Source organism: Schistocerca gregaria, chromosome 6 (assembly GCF_023897955.1).
Source record: "Schistocerca gregaria isolate iqSchGreg1 chromosome 6, iqSchGreg1.2, whole genome shotgun sequence".
Taxonomy (NCBI): domain Eukaryota; kingdom Metazoa; phylum Arthropoda; class Insecta; order Orthoptera; family Acrididae; genus Schistocerca; species Schistocerca gregaria.
In genome coordinates, this window is record NC_064925.1 from 221370252 (window position 1) to 221390194 (window position 19943).

Consider the following 19943-nt stretch of genomic DNA (forward strand, 5'->3'; position numbering starts at 1 on the left):
TATTTGGGCACAAGATAATAACTACGCCACAGATTAACAGTTTCTACACATTTCTGGTACACCATTCAGTCTCAAGCTGCAACAATTCAACAGGGCAAAACATTATACCCCACATTTTTCTGCGCTCTAAATGATATGATAATGTAACATCCACTTTCATATTCTAACTTAATCGTAATAGGAATCCTATTTTGTCAGGGAAGTCTTATTTGGTTTGTAATCATTGGACGTGCTTGAGAGTGAGTGACCACTCACCCAGACCAATCAGCAGTTGGTTATTCCAGGTACTTCATGTGTATTTGTACTTGAAATTCACATTAAACAAGAACGGTAACAACACAGGAAAATAATCGCCATGGATACTGACGGAGGTGTGCTACTGCAACTACTACTGAATATTAACTCACTAATCTTGCTTTCCATTGAAGTGTCCTTATTAAAGTTTCCACCTCATGGCACCCAAAATATCAAAGGCTGCTGCTGCACGATACCTCTGCTTAAAAATACATCAGTTTGAGTGCACAGCAACTGAAGTTATTGCCAGCTACCTCTCAGTATAGGCATTGTCTCTGAATGACATCAGTATTATGAAGACTGCTGATATAACTGTGAATATCAGATAGAGCTTGCATACAGTGTGTGTGTGTGTGTGTGTGAGTAACCATTCGAAAGGTAGTAATGTGTCTGTATCAATGCCATGGCACCCATGTTTCAATCAGCTACAGGTGAGTGGTTACCATTCTCCCATTTCTTGTTTAGCCACAGTGGATTTTCTGTTATTGTAATAGTTCACTTCCTGGTGAGCTGAAAGATGTAGATGAGTTATGAGTAGTCCTTTGAATTAAAGCTATCCGAATTTCAGTAAGTACTCTTACAAGTTAGTTTCATAGCAAATTTCATCTGTTACAGCTATTTTAATTTACAGAAACTACATAAATAAAAAGTATGCCTTAATAGCTGAGTGGTCATCTTGCCTTGACTGCCACACAGAGGACTAGGTCCAATTCCTGGTACTACCCTGGTTTTTCCTTGGGAGGAGACATGAGCATGATGATGTTGCACTCAGCCTCACATGAGACAAACTGCAAAGCTACTCCATCATGCCCTTCCACGTCACATACAAATGATGCCTTATGGTAATGGATTACATGGCATGTGGTCGGCACCATATGGTCCTCTGTGCCTGATTGAAACTACGTTCAGTTTCATTGAGGTATGTACACTGCTCGCCAAAATATTTTACACTCCATCATTACCAAATTACCTAGCCTTAATGTGCAAGCTGCACATTTTCTACATCATTTTAACCCACCTCGGCCACTGGCCGGCAATGTATGAGACAAAAAAGATTGCAAAAGAAATCTAAGGTGTTTATGCAGATGTGAATGTGTATTACTCCTTTGTAGGTGGGACTTTTTAAGAAAAACACACTGCAATACAGTATTTTAAGTGAGAAATACTTGCAGCACATATAACTTACCTAAATAAACTGAATGCTTTACAATAAATAAGGAGTGAAATGAAACTAAAACATATTCAATCAATAAATTTATTTTGATAACAGAAGCAGTGCTATGCAAATACTCTGAATGGCAAGCATATGACGATTCCACCTTTTTGACAATCAATGTGCCATTATTATAAATATTTACAACATACATTTTTACAGTCCGTGAACATGTTAGTAGGAGGCAAATTCTGCATCAAGACAAAAAAAGTGGAAACAATATTTGGAACTAGCTGCCATTAGCACACAAAGGACAAATGCCAACCTTCACAGTTATGTTTCTGTGATGGCTCATTTTATCAGTAAAAGAAATATAAACAAGTTCTTGTCAATTAAGTAACTGGAATGTCTTGCTCATTGTACGTTTATATATATTATATATATATATATATTTTACATTTCAACTTGTTTAGACTTTTCAAGATATAATAAATCTTTTTATTGGTCAGTTGCACTTTAGGCAATAAACTCTGCATTCAGTCTGAAATGTTGCATGGCAAGCAACATAAGGCAATATTCCTGCCACAAACACAAAAGGCGCTCCTCTTGATATCTTGCAGTTCAACTTCTAAAGATACCACAAATCCTACTAAAATGGATATCACAAGTGTAAGCACTGGGATTGAATTGCATTTACTTAATCCTTATTCTGTTTCTTTCACATACAGTTTTGAACCAGTCCAGCCTCTAAACATCTGAATTCGACCACATGTCAACAATATTGATTGTAATATTTATTCCATCCCAGTATTCTGAAGGAAGCTGAAAGAAGCTTCTTGAATGTGCACTACCACTGATTATCAAATACAGGCAAAGCAGATTTTCCACTTTATTTTGCAACTTAGCCATTGCACTCAAAACTTATATATATTTACTCTTTTCCACTGGCATGAAAGTTGGAATTTTGTAAGAATGCAGTACCTGCCTTTTATTCTTCAGCATTGGTGATATAATGAAAAATGCTGCAAGGCAGTCATTATGTGACTGCTAAAAAACAAAGCAAAAAGCTGTCATCGTAAATACAAAATGGAAAACGCGCGCGCGCGCACACACACACACACACACACACACACACACACACACACACACAAAATCACACAGCATAAAAAAAGGGAGAAAATAGAGCTAATTAACAAAAAGTTGAGATTTTACAATAATTTTGCACACATTATGTGTCAAAAATCTAAGACTGACAACGTGTATGTATAAAACAAACGTGAACCTATATATATATACATATATATCTGTTATTGTTCTGAGTTTTGCTGAACTTCTGATGATAATGTAGAACGGACAAAACTGTGCTGAGGCAGTGAAGGGGCCAGCCAGGTGGCACAAGGTGCTTTCACAGGTGGCTGTTCAGTCACTTCAGGGCCCTGAAAACACAAGAGCAAGAAATGACAAAAGGAATAAGCAAATTTATCAATCAGCTATCCATTACAGCAGTATTAGTCATAGGGTGCATAAGCAAGAGGCATAATAACCAATAATAACTTGTTCCCTCCCACTCCCTTGGGATAATTTGGAGGTTCCCCTTGGCAGTACATGTAGGTCATATTGCAGGGCCACAATATTGTTACACATAAATATGCTTTTAAATACCTTATAAATTAATTAAACAATAGTTCTCAAAGTATAGCTTGTATAATAATCAATGGAGCAAAAGCATGTTTCATCTTTTTATTATTTTTATGCTAAAATTACCAATCACAAAAGATGTCTTATCTTCAGCCAGGGGCAACGCGGATGTCTGCATTCAGCTCTTTTCGATTGATCCTGCAGGGCACATTGTTATCACACTTGATATAGTTTATAGCCTGTCTGTACGTCGGAAGTCACTATTTGCTTGTCAAATCTTTTTTGGTTGCTCTAGAACATCAAGAGCCACTATTTTCCCATCTAATCTTTTCCTGTTTCTCTAGAATGTCGGGAGTTGCATTTTACACATCCTCAAGTATCACCCATGCACTTACACATATACAGTCTCATGGCAGCAATTTTGTAGCCATTTTTGCGAGCTTGTGTATGGAACCTTACTTCAAAATATATCAAACTCAACAAAAATTACCAAAAACTTTTTCCTGTGTTTATAACACTGAACACAAATTTTCATGTTTCCTGAACTATGTACATTAAATATCAGTCAAAAATCACTTCTAAATTAAGTCTTGGTTTTCTTGTTACAATCTTTGAACTATACTAATTATCAAATGAAATTGGTCTGCGATTTTATAAAGAAAAATCGGTAATTCGCTGATGGTTGGAGGGTTAAGTACTCATGATACATGTCATCATTACAAATAACTCTTGTGTCATTTACCTACAGCATCACATATATATTGATCCTCTTTATGGCATTGGCCTTCCACCTCCTTCCTGGTTGACCCAACAATCTCCATCCCCTGGCTGATGTACTTCTGAGGTTTGACAAAGAGGGAGAAACTGCCTGCATTACTGCGAACGCATTTATCATGGCATGTTAGTTCATGACTGTGTTTGAACTCTACTCTGAGTTTATGCTGAGACAAATTCCAACAAACTATCAATTGTGAATGTAGACAAGCAGTTTACGGAAGTGTTCTTCTAATCAGTTAAAGGTGACACAACAAAAATCAGACTGAGCTAGCATTTAGTATACATACCAAATATGTCCAATTAATAGCAATTGCTCTCAAAGTACATCCATTACCCGGTGCACACATCCCTGCATTTGCACATGTCTACTCAGAGCATTTTTGATTGTTATTTCTTGCGAAGCTGTGCGGGATCTTCACTACTTATGCCTTCCAGTGGACTGCAAGAACATTTTTGTAGTCAACTGCCCGTCCACCACCAATGAATTGATCAAATTTGGTGAATGTGTAAGGACACGTTCAAGGTAAATAACACATACACACTAATACACCTTTAAAAATAATTCCATAGTAATGTGAACAGTCTCATGTTGTTGTTGTTGTTGTTGTCGTCTTCAGCAACAACAACAACATGAGACTGTTCACATTACTATGGAATTATGATTTATTATTATTATTATTATTATTATTATTATTATTATTATTATTAGACTTTGTATCTTATTGGAAATACCATTCAGCCCATTCCATCCAGCTAATTAATCCATTTTTCCATAGTCATGTGAGTGAAATGTCGTACTTGTTTTTGGCCGGCATTGTACTTTTATTTTCCTCCATCATCTTGTGTATCTTTTTATTCTTCTCAATTACTCTCATATTGCAGCTCATACTCTGATTCAATACAGTACTCTAGGAACAGACATGATTTGGTCAAATTTCATTCTAATCTCTTTTTTTTTTAATTTCTGGAAAGTTTGGTGGTACTGTAATTGGATTATTTATGTTTTATTTCCAAGGGCCACTTTCTTGAACAAGAAGGTGAATCCTAGGAAACTTAATGAATGTATCCTCAGTGCTCATTTATTTCCAATTATTATTTTTGGCATAACATGTCAAGAGTGCCCCTTCCATAGCATGGTTTGATGAAAATACTAAAAATGAACTATGCAGGTATTGAGAGAAGTTCACGACTACCTCATTGTAAGGATTTCTCACTGTCATAAATTAATAAATAAATAACTTCTCAACAGCAAACTGAAATTTCTGAAATAAAACTATAAAAAAATTCTGCACAGCAATGTTTTGTAACATAAGTTTCACATATTTTCCTCCACGTGGCACATCATCTCTGAAGGAAGTGCTTGTGTTAATGTTAACTACTATGTGATTAAAATACCTTGAGACTTTAAACAGTTCCACCTGATAGAGGGGCCTTGATGCCATTGCCTCGGTAAGAGCAACAACAAACCTGTTTCCACTGCTGTGCCGCAAATATCTCTGCATGTATTGTGACCCTGTCACCAACCCATCAGTAAAAGGTTGTACACACTGCCAAGCATCAGTTACTTGCATGTTCCTCAGCTCTTATTTCAAGTGCAGAATTTTCAGGTGTTCTCCCTTTGTCAGCTTTTGTTGGGAACTAGTGTTTTTGTATCAGTTTCGTTTGAGAGGCAGTTTCACACTTATGAACGTGGGGTTTGTTGTTAAAGATGTTGTCTGAGAATACAAATATTGAGGGTTGGAACGAAAATTCCAGTCTGTGGACAAGGTCGCCAATTACAGCGCTGAAAATTCAGGAGGAGGAGGAGGAGGTTAGAAAGGAAGGTAAGACTGATGAAGCATTATCAAGTCATTCTCTAATGGGAAAAGTTGCATTCCAGCCTGTTGCAATATGTAGACATATGTATGGTTATTACAAGCAATGAAAACCCTATGTTAAACAAATGCTATTTGAACACTGACTTTCTCATCTCCCAACTGACTCCTGATCTACACCCTCTTTACTGGTCACCATAACCAAATTTATCCTCATCCACAATTACTTCTCAATTGACGGCATCATCTACAAACAAATCTGTGGTAGTCAAATTGACACTTATATGACACTATCCTATATAAAACCATTCATGAGCCATCCAGAGGAATCATTCCTAACCACCGTCCGCCCCTGGTAGCTGAGTGGTCAGCGCGACAGACTGTCAATCCTAAGGGCCCGGGTTCAATTCCCAGCTGGGTTGGAGATTTTCTCCGCTCAGGGACTCTGTGTTGTGTTGTCCTAATCATCATCATTTCATCCCCATCGACGCGCAAGTCGCCGAAGTGGCGTCAAACTGAAAGACCAGGCGAGCGTTCTACCCGACGGGAGGCCCTCGTCACATGCCATTATTATTATTATTATTATTATTATTATTCCTAACCACCCAGAATCCAAGACTCCTCATCTGCTTCAGATACACTGATGATATCCTCACGATTTGAACCAAGGGTGAGGACACCCTACCCATATTTCTCTATAAGATCAATACCTTCTCAAGGAGCAGTACATCCTTGCACATCAACCCTCCCAAGCACAAACAATACCTTCTCTTCAGCATTGCCACCAGGTTCTCACCAAGAAGTCACTTCCATGCAGCCTAGCCACCTGTGGTCATCAGATGTGTAGTGGCAAGCAGTCTCACTCTAAGTGCACCAAAGATCTCACTATGGTCTTCACAGACCAAAATTACCCTCCCCATACTATTCAGAAAAAGCCCTCCTCTGCCTTATCTACCATCCCCCCATATGCACTGCCAGGCCACAAAGAGGCAGCCCACTCGTCACTCAGTACCATCCAAGCTCTGCAGCAATTGAATCACATTCTACACTAAGGTTTCGACTACTTCATGCTATGCCCAGAAATGAGAAATATCCTCACCACCATGCTTCAATATGGTATTTCAGTGTCCAGACAACTTATACAATATCCTTGTCCATTCCTATTTCATTCCTGCTTAAAACCCTTTGCCCCAAGGTTCATCTCACTGCAGTACACCTAAATGCAAGACCTGTCCCATACATCCTCCCACATCCACTTATCCCAGTTCTGTCACACGTGGCTCCCACACCACCGAACACTGAGCCAGCTATAAATGCAGTCAAGTGACCTACCAACTTAGCTGCAACCAATGTGCTGCATTCTATGTGGGCATGACCACTAACAAGCCGGCTGTCTGTATGAATAGTGACACCAAACTGTGGCCAAGAGGTAAGTGGACCACTCAGGTGCTAAGTGTACTGCCTAACATAATGTGCTTGACTTCAACAACTGCTTCAGAGCCCGCATTATCTGGTTTCTTCTACCAACAAACAGCTTTTATAACTGCACAGGTGGGAACTATACTTGCAACAGATCCTTCCTTCCTGTTACCCGCTGGCCTTTGTTAGTCCCTGTTCCCACTTCAGTCCTATGAATGTCTTCTATCCTGCAAGAGCATTTACATATCCCCTTCTCTACACCTCTCCTCTTGTCTTGCTGCCAACCCCCCCCCCTCCCCCCCCCCCCCCCCCCGGCCCAAAGCACATCCTCTCAATGCCATAGCAGCCAACTATCCTGTCCCCATCATGGCCTTGCAAGCTCCCACATGCAGCACTAATACCTTACCCCAACATCATCCTGTTATCCCTCCCCCCCTCACCACCCTACACCTCTTCTGTACTTCCACCGATCACCGTAGCAAAAATTGCTGCTCACCTCGAACACAGTCACAGTTGGGCCTTAGTGCCCGAAGACAACATGACAGTGGCCGTGTGTGTGTGTGTGTGTGTGTGTGTGTGTGTGTGTGTGTGTGTGTGTGTGTGTGTGTGTGTGTGTGTTTCTTTTGTTTTGTCTATATCTGATGAAGGACTTAGTCTGATAGCCAACAATACCTAACAGTCTTGTCTGCCACTCAACACCTCCCCTACGTGGTGAGAAGCAACCTATCCTTTTCACATACTTGTTTTTCCATCCTGGATTTTCCATTGTTTGATTATACTTTAAGCAAACTTCTTTGAAGCTTCAAATAAGCTTATTTAATGGGAGTAAGTTGTCTCTACAAAACTGTCTTCACAAGTTTGGTTTCTGGCACAAAAAGTTTTTATACCAGAAGTTAATCATTGAGAGAAGTGGCACAGTGGCCTGGAGTGCTGGTATCTGCATGTTGTAAGGAAAATTTCATTTGAAGACACTGTGGTTTGCTAAGATGTCGAATAATGCATGTTGGATGCTATTAAATGGTCGAACGGACAGTGCAGCTTAAAAATAACAAACACACTGATAGGAAAAATGTAGCAGGATAAAGGTGACTATCATGAGGGAATGAATGCCACAGTTTTTACAGAAGTTATCCAATTCTCTCCTCCAGAATATTTTTGCAATTAAGAAGCAGTAATGCACATAACCACTTTATAGTGTTAAATAAAACTTTGACAATGCAACAAGTTTGTCACATGAACAGAGACAGGCAGACAGTGTTTGTTGGTAATGAGGATCACCCTGTGGCTAAACATGCCTCGGTGCATGGCCAGCACATCTTGGCACAGTGTTACACCGTCCGGGTTATCTGGATACATCCCGGAGATGGGAACTAGCCCTTCAATATATCCTCTCTTCCCGTTACCCACCAGACCTCAACCTCCGCTAATTTCAAGTTGGCGCCCCCCGTACCTCACCTGTCATTCAACAACATCTTTGCCTCTGTACTTCTGCCTCGACTGACATCTCTGCCCAACCTCTTTGCATTTACATATGACTGCCTGTGTCTATTTGTGTATATTTGTGTGTGTGTGTGTGTGTGTGTGTGTGTGTGTGTGTGGGCGCGCGAGGATGCGTGCACGCGCGCGCGTGTGTATACCTGTCCTTTTTTCCCCCCTAAGGTAAGTCTTCCCGCTCCCGGGATTGGAATGATCCTTACCCTCTCCCTTACAACCCACATCCTTTCGCCTTTTCCTCTCCTTCCCTCTTTCCTGATGAAGCAACCTTGGGTTGTGAAAGCTGGAAATTTGTGTGTGTGTTTGTGTTTTTACTGTGTCTATCAACATACTAGCACTTTCTCGTTTGGTAAGTTACAGCAATATATATATTAAAAAAAAAAAAAATAAAGATGATGCAACTTACCAAATGAAAGCGTTGGTATGTTGATAGACACACAAATAAACACAAACACACACACAAAATTCAAGCTTTCGGAACCCACGGTTGCTTCATCAGGAAAGAGGGAAGGAGAGGGAAAGACGAAAGGATGTGGGTTTTAAGAGAGAGGGTAAGGAGTCATTCCAATTCCAGGAGTGGAAAGACTTAGCGCGCACACACACACACACACACACACACACACACACACACACACACACATATACAGCACAAGCAGACATTTGTAAAGGCAAAGAGTTTGGGCAGAGATGTCAGCTTTTGCCTGTATATGTGCGGATGGATATGTGTGGGTGCGCGCGCATGAGTGTATACCTGTCCTTTTTCCCCCTAAGCTAAGTCTTTCGACTCCCGGGATTGGAATGACTCCATACCCTCTCCCTTAAAACCCACATCCTTTTATCTTTCCCTCTTCTTCCCTCTTTCCTGATGAAGCAACCATGGGTTGTGAAAGCTTGAATTTTGTGTGTTTGTGTGTGTGTGTGTGTGTGTGTGTGTGTGTGTGTGTGTGTGTGTGTGTTTATTTGTGTGTCTTTATTTGTGTGTCTATCAACATACCAACACTTTCGTTTGGTAAGTTACATCATCTTTGTCTTTAGATATATTTTTATAGAGAGAGAGAGAGAGAGAGAGAGAGAGAGAGAGAGAGAGATGTTTCATTGGAGAATACTGTAGCTAGGGTAAATACAATGCAGTTATGAAATTTGCAAGGCAATACAAGCAAAAAATCCAAACAATCAGGTTCAATGACTGGTTGCAGTGAAAGGACACATGGTGGGCCTGGATGAAAAGTAACAGGGCAAGTACAAACAACAATTTTATTCTCTGTGAAACATAAATACTGATTTAAAAAAAGGAAGAAAAAAGCACCTATTGGAAATATTATCCCACAAGATTTGTCCGAGATGTGAGCCATACCAAGAATTTAGTCAACGAAACATAAACACATGAAAGAAAAACTGCTAAAAGAAAATATCTAATGGTCATTTCTGTCAGCTCCAGCATGAGTTCCTGGTCTGAGGAAGAGGACTTGACCCGGGCAGACATGACACAAACTGTAATTGTGAATACTTCCAAAATATTAACTGACTTAAGTGCCTTGTTTGGTACTGTCATCTGTTTATTATTTAACAAAGCTTCAGTGAAGGCTGGTTAATGATTACATGCCTGAAGTAGGAGTGCTGCACTCGGCACATGCTGGTAACAATGTTCCCCTTTGCTCACTCAGTGCAGAACTATCAAAAGTAGCAAGTTATTACAACTTAACTCTAATAGCAGGCATCTGATTGGGTCTCTGTACTGTCATCAGGTCCTTTTCCCTGAAAACATATTCAGTTTCATTTTTGTGGTTTGTAGGTGGAGTCAGCTCAAACAATGTGCAGTCTTGCGAAGTGTTTCGTGAAAGGCCCAGTGCCAATGAAAAATACTTAACACAATGAAAACTTAACAAACCGTAATTTTATGTGCCCAACTGACAAGAGTCGCCTCTTACACTAATCTGGTGTGGTAATAAATTCAGTGGTATTTATTGATGGTGGCAAAGAAGTGGGGGAGAGTTGTGGAAGAGAGAGATGGGAAGGGAGGGGGAGAGGGAGAGAGGGGGGAGGGGGGAGGGGGGGAGAGAGGGAGAGAGAGAAAACGTTATTACTACAACTGTCTGAGTGTGACTGTTGTGGAACAGGACTCGGAAAACAGCACGGCATGGCACAACACATGCTCACTTGATCACTGATGAAAATACTGGCATTTTGTCACATTTTGCGTTCACCATAAATAAATGGAACTGGACTGACTACTACACAAGAAACAAATGTGAAGCCATCCTTATTCATTTGGAATGTAAAATCTCACTCAGAGAGGCAGGTACTTTATAAATAGAAATAAAATGATTTTATGTTGAAAACTAGCAATGTACGAAACACCTCACAATCAGTTCCTGTTAAGACTGATGCCATCAACACAACGGAAAAACTCGCATTGAAAATATTTTCAAAAAGCAGTAAGTCCCTGGTGAATATATTAGAGTATGTGGTACCAATGTTTTAATTTGTTTTATTCATTCTCCATGTATATGGAAAAACTAGTATATCATTTCTGAATTGGAAACATGGAACGTTACCTGGAGCCCCTTGCTGCTGCTGCTGCTGTTGCTGAATCTCAATCTTCTCAACAGTCATGTCAGGATTCATGGCAGTTGCTTCTTGAATAGCTTCTGCTAGTGCCCTGTCATGGTCAATAGGATCACCATCTGACTGAATAGTTATTTTCTGTTCCACACGCGTCTCTACCACTCCATCTTTTTCTGTTTTGTACTGCAATAAAAAATAGGTAGAATTTAGAAACCAACTAGATATCAATAACAAAGTTTTCTAAAATCATACTCTCCTATTTGGATTAAGTTTCTTTCATAAAAAATTAAAGAAAGCAAGGATTTGTCCCATTCCATTCTGCCATGTGTTTAGGAACTGGCACTGTACAGTTTGTTCATGACATCTTAATCGTGGGATGTTAAGCTTTTGCCTGATGTCACCTTATTAGACAATGAAGCAAATGGAAGAATTTAGTGAATAATGGTCCAACAATTATTTCTGATTCAGCAAAATATACTTAAATGACGAGAGAGAAGCTGACAGCAACAACTATCAGATTCTCCCTCATAAAATTATCTCTCATAAACAGAATCCCCAAGTTAATGATACTACATGAGTTGTCAGAAATGGAACAAGCCATTCTAAACAGTGCCAACAGCTGCAGTACGTTTACAGCAAGCTGTCAACAGCCAAGTAATGAATAAGATGTACAAACAGAATAAAGTTAATTTTCAATCTGTCAGGTACACTGATGATAAGCAGATTTCCTGCTGCATGAACTTGGCACAGTTCATCTGACAAAAAGAATTAATTGTTTGAAAATGAACAGTATACAGAGAAGAATTGCTACAAGTTGTTAATACTCTCATATACATTACTAGCCATTGAAACTGCATCACCTGGAAGGATAGTAAATAACAAAATCTGACTTGAAAGTACACGGGATATGAAATAAAGTACACCAACAGTGGCTCTAATCCGGCTGGGCATCAAGTTGAACTGACCTTGGATGACAAGACAGTAATGTCTACCCATGCTACTTCAACTCTATGCAAGAGTTCAGCAATTGTGGTATCTGGTGAGTACCTGTACAACAATCTCTCTGCAATTTTTTTCCATATATTTTTATTGGGTGAAAGATTTAAAAGTATGTGTTGGCCATCACAACAGTTGCATACCCACTGTACTGAGATAGGTAGGGACAGTACACACAACAGGTGATGTTGCATAATACTGTGAAAGGTAATGTCAGGGAGACCTCAGAAATAAAGCACAGCCATTGGCTATACAGTTGTCAGGAGCATAATTACTTTCGGCATGCCTCTCTTTGCTGCCATGTTGAGGCAAGCCACCACAATGGTCACTGTGCTGACTGTCCATGGTCACACTGTCCGTGTGTATACTTGCTGCAACAAACCCATTTACCAACTCAAGGTACATGATGCAGTTGTACCAACCTGCACTGCCAAGTGAAAAACATGTTGAGATCCTACAAGGCATTTAGTATGGCCCTCCTTTCACATGTCACTCGAGGTTTCCTGACCAATGAAGCAGCAATATCATGGAATGAGAAAACCAATCTCAACAGGTAGGGACAGGAAAATTTTCTGAAGACTATAATTAGAAATAAGCAATTTTCAGAACAATAACAAAATCTGCAAACTTTATGAGACTGCAAAATTTGTAATTTTGCTATGTAAAAATGTTTAAATCTGAGAATGGCAGTTTATTACTATACATAATTGACAATTACTGAATGTTAAAATTGCATCTTGACATCTTATCTCTCAACAGTAATGTTCATGTATAATCCTAAAATTTACCATTTAATGAACTTTGATGTCCACTGAAACAGAAAATATAATGCACAATTTGGCAAAAAAGCAGCAAATTTGGAAAAAAAAAACACAACATGGAATTTGGCAAAAGCATTATCAAATTTGGCCAGAAATGAACATCAAATTTAGAAAAACATGAATTTGGCAAAAAATAACAAAATTTGGCAAAAAAACAGCACTGAATTTTTAAGAAACACCCAAATTTTGCAAAATATAACACCAATTCTGCAAAAAACCTACATTTTCCAAAAAAATAACACTGAATTTGAAAAAAACACCAAATTGTAAAAATAAGACCAAATTTGGCAAAAAATGCATTGTGTTTGGCAAAAGCAACACCGACTTTGGCAGGAAATGATACTAAATGTCACAAAAAAATAGCTAATACGTCAAAAAATCTACACCAAATTTGACAAATATAAAAAAATTGATAAAAGTATTAACTGATTTGCAAAACAACAAAAAATCTGGCAAAAAAATAAATATTTTGACAAAAAATAACACCAAATTTGCCAATAAAATCAAATAATTTTTTCTTGGCCTGTTCATAGGCTGTGATCCAGCTGGTATTGTTCTCCTTCTTGCATATGGCATAACACAATCTTCTCACAAACAACATTCAAACCTGATAAATGGATGACAAACCACCTGCACTATCTTTCCTTATACACATATTAACATTACTCCTATCTATTTTGTGTGAGTTCCTTGTCCAGGTCATGAACGCACAAGGGATGTATACCAGCTGTCATTTCATCCTCTTGCCTTATGGCATCATGTGGATGCGGTATGGACAGTTATGTGGTCAGAACACTGCTCTCGAAGCCACTTAGCACACTTTCCAGATCATGATGCTGCTACTTCTCATTCAAGTAGCTCCTCAGTCGGCATCAAGATGATGAGTGCACTCCATATCAGTACAAGGAGATACACTTGGCAGTATGGAGAACTCAACACGGGACCTAACTGTCAAAATCTTATGGTTGTTGCTTTTTGGTTAGTATTAATAAAGGAAATAAATTTCCTTAATGACTCTGTAAGCACTGTAGACATTTTGTGGATGAAGCTGCCTCAATCGTTTACCATATTTCTTTATTTTTATCATCATTTTGGCTACTGCCGTATCAGATCAAAACTCTGAACAAGTAAAACAAGTTAGTGTCATTATCAACACATCAGTCAATACCAGAGGACACTTTCAAATGATACTGATGCTGAATGTTGTTTGACAGCTTCTAAGTTTGAATTTGATGATGGCAATGGGTGAAAGATGTTATAAATAAGAAAATACATTAAGTGTTCTGGACAGCTTCATTTCTGGTTAGTGGCTGACGCAATTGAAATCATGGTAAATATAAATGCATTAGTAATTCCATTTACTTTAAATGATACGAGAGGGAAGCAGCATGAAGAAACCAAAGTGAAAAAGAGTGTTCACCAATTGTTCCTTATGACGTTAACTCTATCTTTTTTCTGTTCTATGTACATGAACTCTCAGTGCTTAGCTATGAATTGTCTTATGTGATGTTTTACACCCATAGTATTGTCCAAGAATGAAATTTATTGAGCTACCCAGATATAGGATGGTCTAAAAACTAATGAGCAACCAAACCACAGTGCAAATTGATTTTTTTTTCTACATACATAAAGAACTGTAGGAGGTTAAAATCACATAAACAGAAAAAAAGCCACTACTACCAAACAATTATTGACAAACTCATGTTACACTGGATGTTTAAATAATCTGTTAAACCACATAAATACCAAGCAAGGGAGGGGAAAAGTAGAGAACACAAAAAATAGAACATGCCTAATGAAAGATTAATAAAAATCATAGTTACAACACTGTGCTAAGTATTGCTTCTGTCTCTCACCGTTATTGTCTCAACAGTTCTCGTTTTGCTGGAGATGGTCTGCGAACTGACAATCTCTCCCGAGGCACTATAAGGTCCTTCTTCGACTGTTACCTTACGTGTCTCTGTAGCTACAACAGGTACTTTTGTTGTGCTCGTTACACTGGTTGTGCTGGGAGATCCTGGCTGGCTATACACTTTACTTTCAGTTGGCACAATGGGCTGTTACACAATTAAGACAAAAGTTGTAATCAGTTCTTGCAGAAAAAGAAATTAATTATTATACAATCATAAGCAAATCACTTTTGTTAACCCTTTAACAGCTCTGGACCTGTTAACGCACGCGCCTTTGTGCCTGTCCCTGTGCGCTCGGAATGTGTTTACCTGCACCACCAGTCCTTCTACCTGGTACTCTGAATGTGTCTACATTCGGAGCACACATGGGCAGCTACAAAGGCGCACGTGTTAACATGTCCAGAGCAGTTAAAGAGTTAAGTATCACACAGGGAGAGTCACAAATTCAGAACAACTGTCAGAGAAAACATAATCACTTGATTTTGAAATAAAACCACACCAGTATACAATAAGATAAACGTGGGCAAACACACTTTCATAGTCACAGAATCACTCCACAGACACCGAAGTAAACAAGTTACATCTAATGTGCCATGATGACACGAATGCACAATCTCAAAATTAATACCTCTACCCTCTGTCCAACTGAGTCTCCTGCACTTGTACTGTTTTAATCCTCAGGAGAAATACGCACAGTAATCTCAGTTACCAACAATTCAACAAAGCTGATAACTTCTTTGGCATCAATAATTCATTTCAGGCATCTTGTAACAACTTTTATTACTGTACAGATATGTTTTGGGAATTGGGATAAGATACGTCACATGAACTGATGATGATAAGCTAAATTCTCAAGGTTTATTTACACGCTAATAAAAATTATTACAAATGAATCAGTAGTGAATTGAGATAAATGAATTCAAGCTGTTATGGTTATTATGCACACTCACAGAAAGATCCTCAAAATCTGATAAACAGTACATATACACATAGACATAATTTACAATGGTTTTGCAACACGAACCTTCTGTTTTATAGCAATTCATCCAGGCTCTTGTTAATATGGACATATTCAATTAATTTCAATGTTTCCACATTAACGTAAATGTTAGCGACGGTACACAATTTCTTGCTTTGAAGGAATTGGACATTTTGAAGCTACTTACAAAACTCAAAAAATTATTTATAATAAAGTATGAAAATGTAGTACCTTCAATGACAGTTTTGCCTAACAATTTTTCCATGTGTGCTCATATTGTTTGTGTTGAAGTTAGTTGCAAGCAGGGTGCTAAAAGACACAGCAATAGCAAGGAAATTCTTTAACAGTGGATTAGTCTGTTACACACAAAATGTATTATACAGTTTCAATAGAACTAAAATTAAAAAATCTTACATTTCACAGCTCACTGATGGTGTTGGAGTCATCTTCTGCATCAAAATTAACTCATTTAATATAACAATAGTAACGATAATAATCTAAGGGAGTAGCTTACATCCTTTATAGTCTATTTTTCTCACATTATCACATTTACTCATTAATACACAAAAGATTTTTTTTTAATTTGAGAGCTGCAACAGTGCAAAGTAAACTGTCACATCTGGATTGAAATTATGGACTGAAAACTGCTACAATCTTTCCAAAAATGGGGGTCTTACATTTATCACAACAGAATAGCATTGAAATATCTTCCTCATTATACAGTAGAGTGTGATAGCAACTGCTCTTAGTGCATGTATTATAATACTGCTACTGATAAAATTAACATTCCTGTACACACTGGTTCCTGAACTGTAGTCTTTGGTGCAGCACTCAGAAGTATCAGTCACGTCAGCACAAGAAGGTACTATCTAATGATACCAGACTTACCAGAAATGTGTTTTAGAAAAGAAAGACCGATACAATCTCATTACAATTTCTATACTATGGTTGATGAGATGGGAGTAAGTCCTGTGAGAGGAACTATCGAGTGGTCTCACCTGGACACATATGCTGCTGTAATCAGAATAAGAGAGATAAAACACTGTAATGCTTACCTGAAGTCTGGCACCGCCATTGGCATAGAAGAGACCATCCTCAGGTTCGTCCAGCAGATCCACAGGTGTTCCAGAGTCATCAGAGCTTGTACTTGAGCGTCTGGAAAACTGCTAAGAAAGTGGAAGGCATGCAGCAATACCATTAGCCATACAGCAAGCCAAGCAGGGCAAGGATCAGGGCAGAGTGTGTAGCATTAGAGCAGAAACAGCAAAAAGCAATGGAGGCTCGTATTTCTCTTTTGGAAGGGGGAGGGGGTGGCCTTCACTAGCTTTTCTTTCTGGTATATGTAATATAATTTCCTGCTTGACTGGACACTGAACACAGTAACCAGGGAAATATAAAATTGCTCTATAGCAAGCATGAATGTTATTAATTTTAACAAATTACAAAAATTACTACAAACATCTGAAGTTTTCGCAGGTGTCAAATCAACAGGAACAGGTAAAACACAACATGATTTTGAGGTTCCAGAGCCAAATTTTCCTTGTTAGTAATTTACTTGAGAATCAGGTTAAGAGGGATAATGTTGGCATATGCTTAACATAATTAGCATCAATGACCTAACCCCACCAGATAAAGGCAGAAGACAATTGTGGGAAAATAACAAAATATATTAGTTAATAGTGACAACACTTCTGTGTTTTTTTTACAAGAGCATCAGACTGTTCAACAAAAAAGCGACACACAAGAAAGAAAAGGTTAGAGAGAAAGAAAAACTTAAATATAAATAACAGAACAGGCACAGAGGAATGGAAAACAATCACATTATAAGTAACAATTATAAAAGACCAAGAGGGTGTGCACGAAACTGGAAAGTCATCAACATAAGTTACAAAACAGACACAAATTGATATGTGTTCTGTCTAAAGAAAATAATCACCAAAATGGAATTGCAGACAAATAAAAACACTTTCTAGTTAACAGGAGACAACAGAAACAGACAATAACAAAAGCTTACAAAAGCGTTAACATTCAGGACCAGCAATTCCATCATCTGGTAAATGAGACAAAAGTATTGAAGAAAGTGGGAATATTCAAGGAATACATGAGACAAAATCCAAATCATTTCTGTGAAAAAGGAGCTATCAAGGTCATGGCTCTTATGCAGCATAACATGTGTATTATTAGTACACATTGGCTGATCCTTACTGGCAGCTAAGTGATCATCACATAACATATAAACAGGAAACAGTGCCACGCATGATGCCATCTGGAACGTAACATGAGTCATCCGACAAGTGGCTCTCTGATTGAGTATGTCTTATCAGTGAGGGATTAGAAGTAGCTAGTGGTAAGAATACCTGTAGAAAAAATAAACTGTTGTGCAAGAACTATCAAGAATATGAACCTAGTGATAAGAAAATAAGATTGGGAAAATGCATATTATACTGACCAGTTTGAGAAAACTAGCATTTCTATCCCTCTCTATATACACTGTCAGCCAATAGAGCAAGTTTCTTTTTCTATCTCTGTTTAAATGTATGACAATAATGAAAATGCCTGGAAGAAACAACGCATAAATTGATGTGTGGAGCATAGAAACAGGTAACAGAAAATAATACTCACATTAACTGTCAAGCTTCGCCACACAACCACACAGACACCAAAATGACACTCCCTTGGTCACAGCGGAGATTGATTATTGATTACTGAAAGCAGTTTTCTGGACTGAAGGAGGTGGGAAGTGGTAGGGAATGATGCAAGAAGGCGGCAGTGAGAAAGTCGCAGGTCTTTCAACAGATGATACAACCACAGCATAACAAGATGAAAAGAGTATGAGGTAGAGCGTAAAAGAGAGACAGGAAGAGGGAGAGGGGGGTGGAGGGAGATGAGAGAGAAAGGGATATGGGTCGAAAAGGAGGGAGGGAGAGGGGGGGGGGAGAGACAGAGAGAGAGAGAGAGGAGAGAGAGAGAGAGAGAGAGAGAGAGAGAGAGAGTGAGAGAGAGAGAGAGAGAGAGAGAGAGAGAGAGAGAGAGAGAGAGAGAGAGGCCACATAGGGGGAAGAAGAGTGGTGGCAGAAGGCGGTAAATGATCAGGATTGGGGAAGGAGTGATGTGGGCGGAAGAGAGAAGGGACAAGGTAAGGTGAGAGAGTCAGGACCAGATTACCGGAGATTTAGGCCAGGGGAACTATGCGAGTGCAAAATATACTGAGAGACAATTTTCCCCTGTGTAGTTCAGAAAATTTGTAATGGAAGGGCAAATCCAGATATCCCGCATATTGAAGCAGCTGTTGTCATTTTGAAGCAGCTGTTGTCATTTGTGCTGTGGTGTGCAGCATGTTCGGCAACTGGATGGTCAAGTTTGCAGTTTGCCACAGTTTGGTGGTGGCCATTCGTCTGAGTAGGACAGCTGGTTACTTGTCATGCACATAGTTTGCTGCACAGTAATTGCAGCATAGCTGATGTACAGGATGTCCTAGGAGGAATGGTCAATATACAGGGATATGGCAGGAACGATCATTCAAATCAAAAACATCTAGTAAACCTGGGTTCTAAATACATGCCTTAAGAGACATGAGCAATTCTTTATCTTCAATACTGTGAAACAAGTATCTTCTACTGCAAGCTCTTTGCTTCCATATTTTGAGAGATAGCAGTATAAACCAAAACAAGAAAAAAATGTCCTCTAACATGGGCTAGAAAGTGCATATCCGAAGATCTATAACCACTTGTTCATCTTCACTACTATGAAACACATTTCTTCTACTGAACAAGTGCTCATAGTTTTTAAGGTATGCGTTTTAGAGCCTCTGTTTACCACAAAATTTTTTGGTGTTTTGGTCTGCACCATCTTCTCCCGAAGCAGAAGGCAAATACCTCTCAGTAGAAGAGATGTATTTCACTGTATCAAAGATGAAGAAGTGCTCAAAGCTCATAAGGTATGCATTTTAGAGCTTATATTTACTACACTCTTTTTGTTTTGAATAATCATTCTCGTCACATCTCTAAATATTGACCATTCCTCCTAGGACACCCTGTACAACACAGCTGCTTTCAGATGTGGCCCACCTTTCACTGGGTATGA

The 19943-nt window shown here is 38.8% G+C and overlaps 1 protein-coding gene across 8 annotated transcripts in view; it reads right to left on the reverse strand.

Annotated features, from left to right (window-relative positions):
* Positions 1–1535: 1535 nt before the first annotated feature.
* LOC126277906 (mesocentin-like) overlaps positions 1536–19943 on the reverse strand; it is a 595995-nt gene continuing 577587 nt past the window's right edge. For 6 of the 8 annotated variants that reach the window (XM_049977471.1, XM_049977465.1, XM_049977472.1 and 3 more), the window contains 4 exons: positions 16916–17026; positions 14828–15028; positions 11145–11337; positions 1536–2883 (listed from right to left, as the gene is read on the reverse strand). In XM_049977471.1, the coding sequence (XP_049833428.1) occupies positions 2876–2883; positions 11145–11337; positions 14828–15028; positions 16916–17026 (513 nt within the window). In that variant the 3' untranslated portion in view covers positions 1536–2875. The remainder of the gene's footprint in view (positions 2884–11144; positions 11338–14827; positions 15029–16915; positions 17027–19943) is intronic. The other 2 variants (XM_049977469.1, XM_049977470.1) reach the window with 2 other exon arrangements.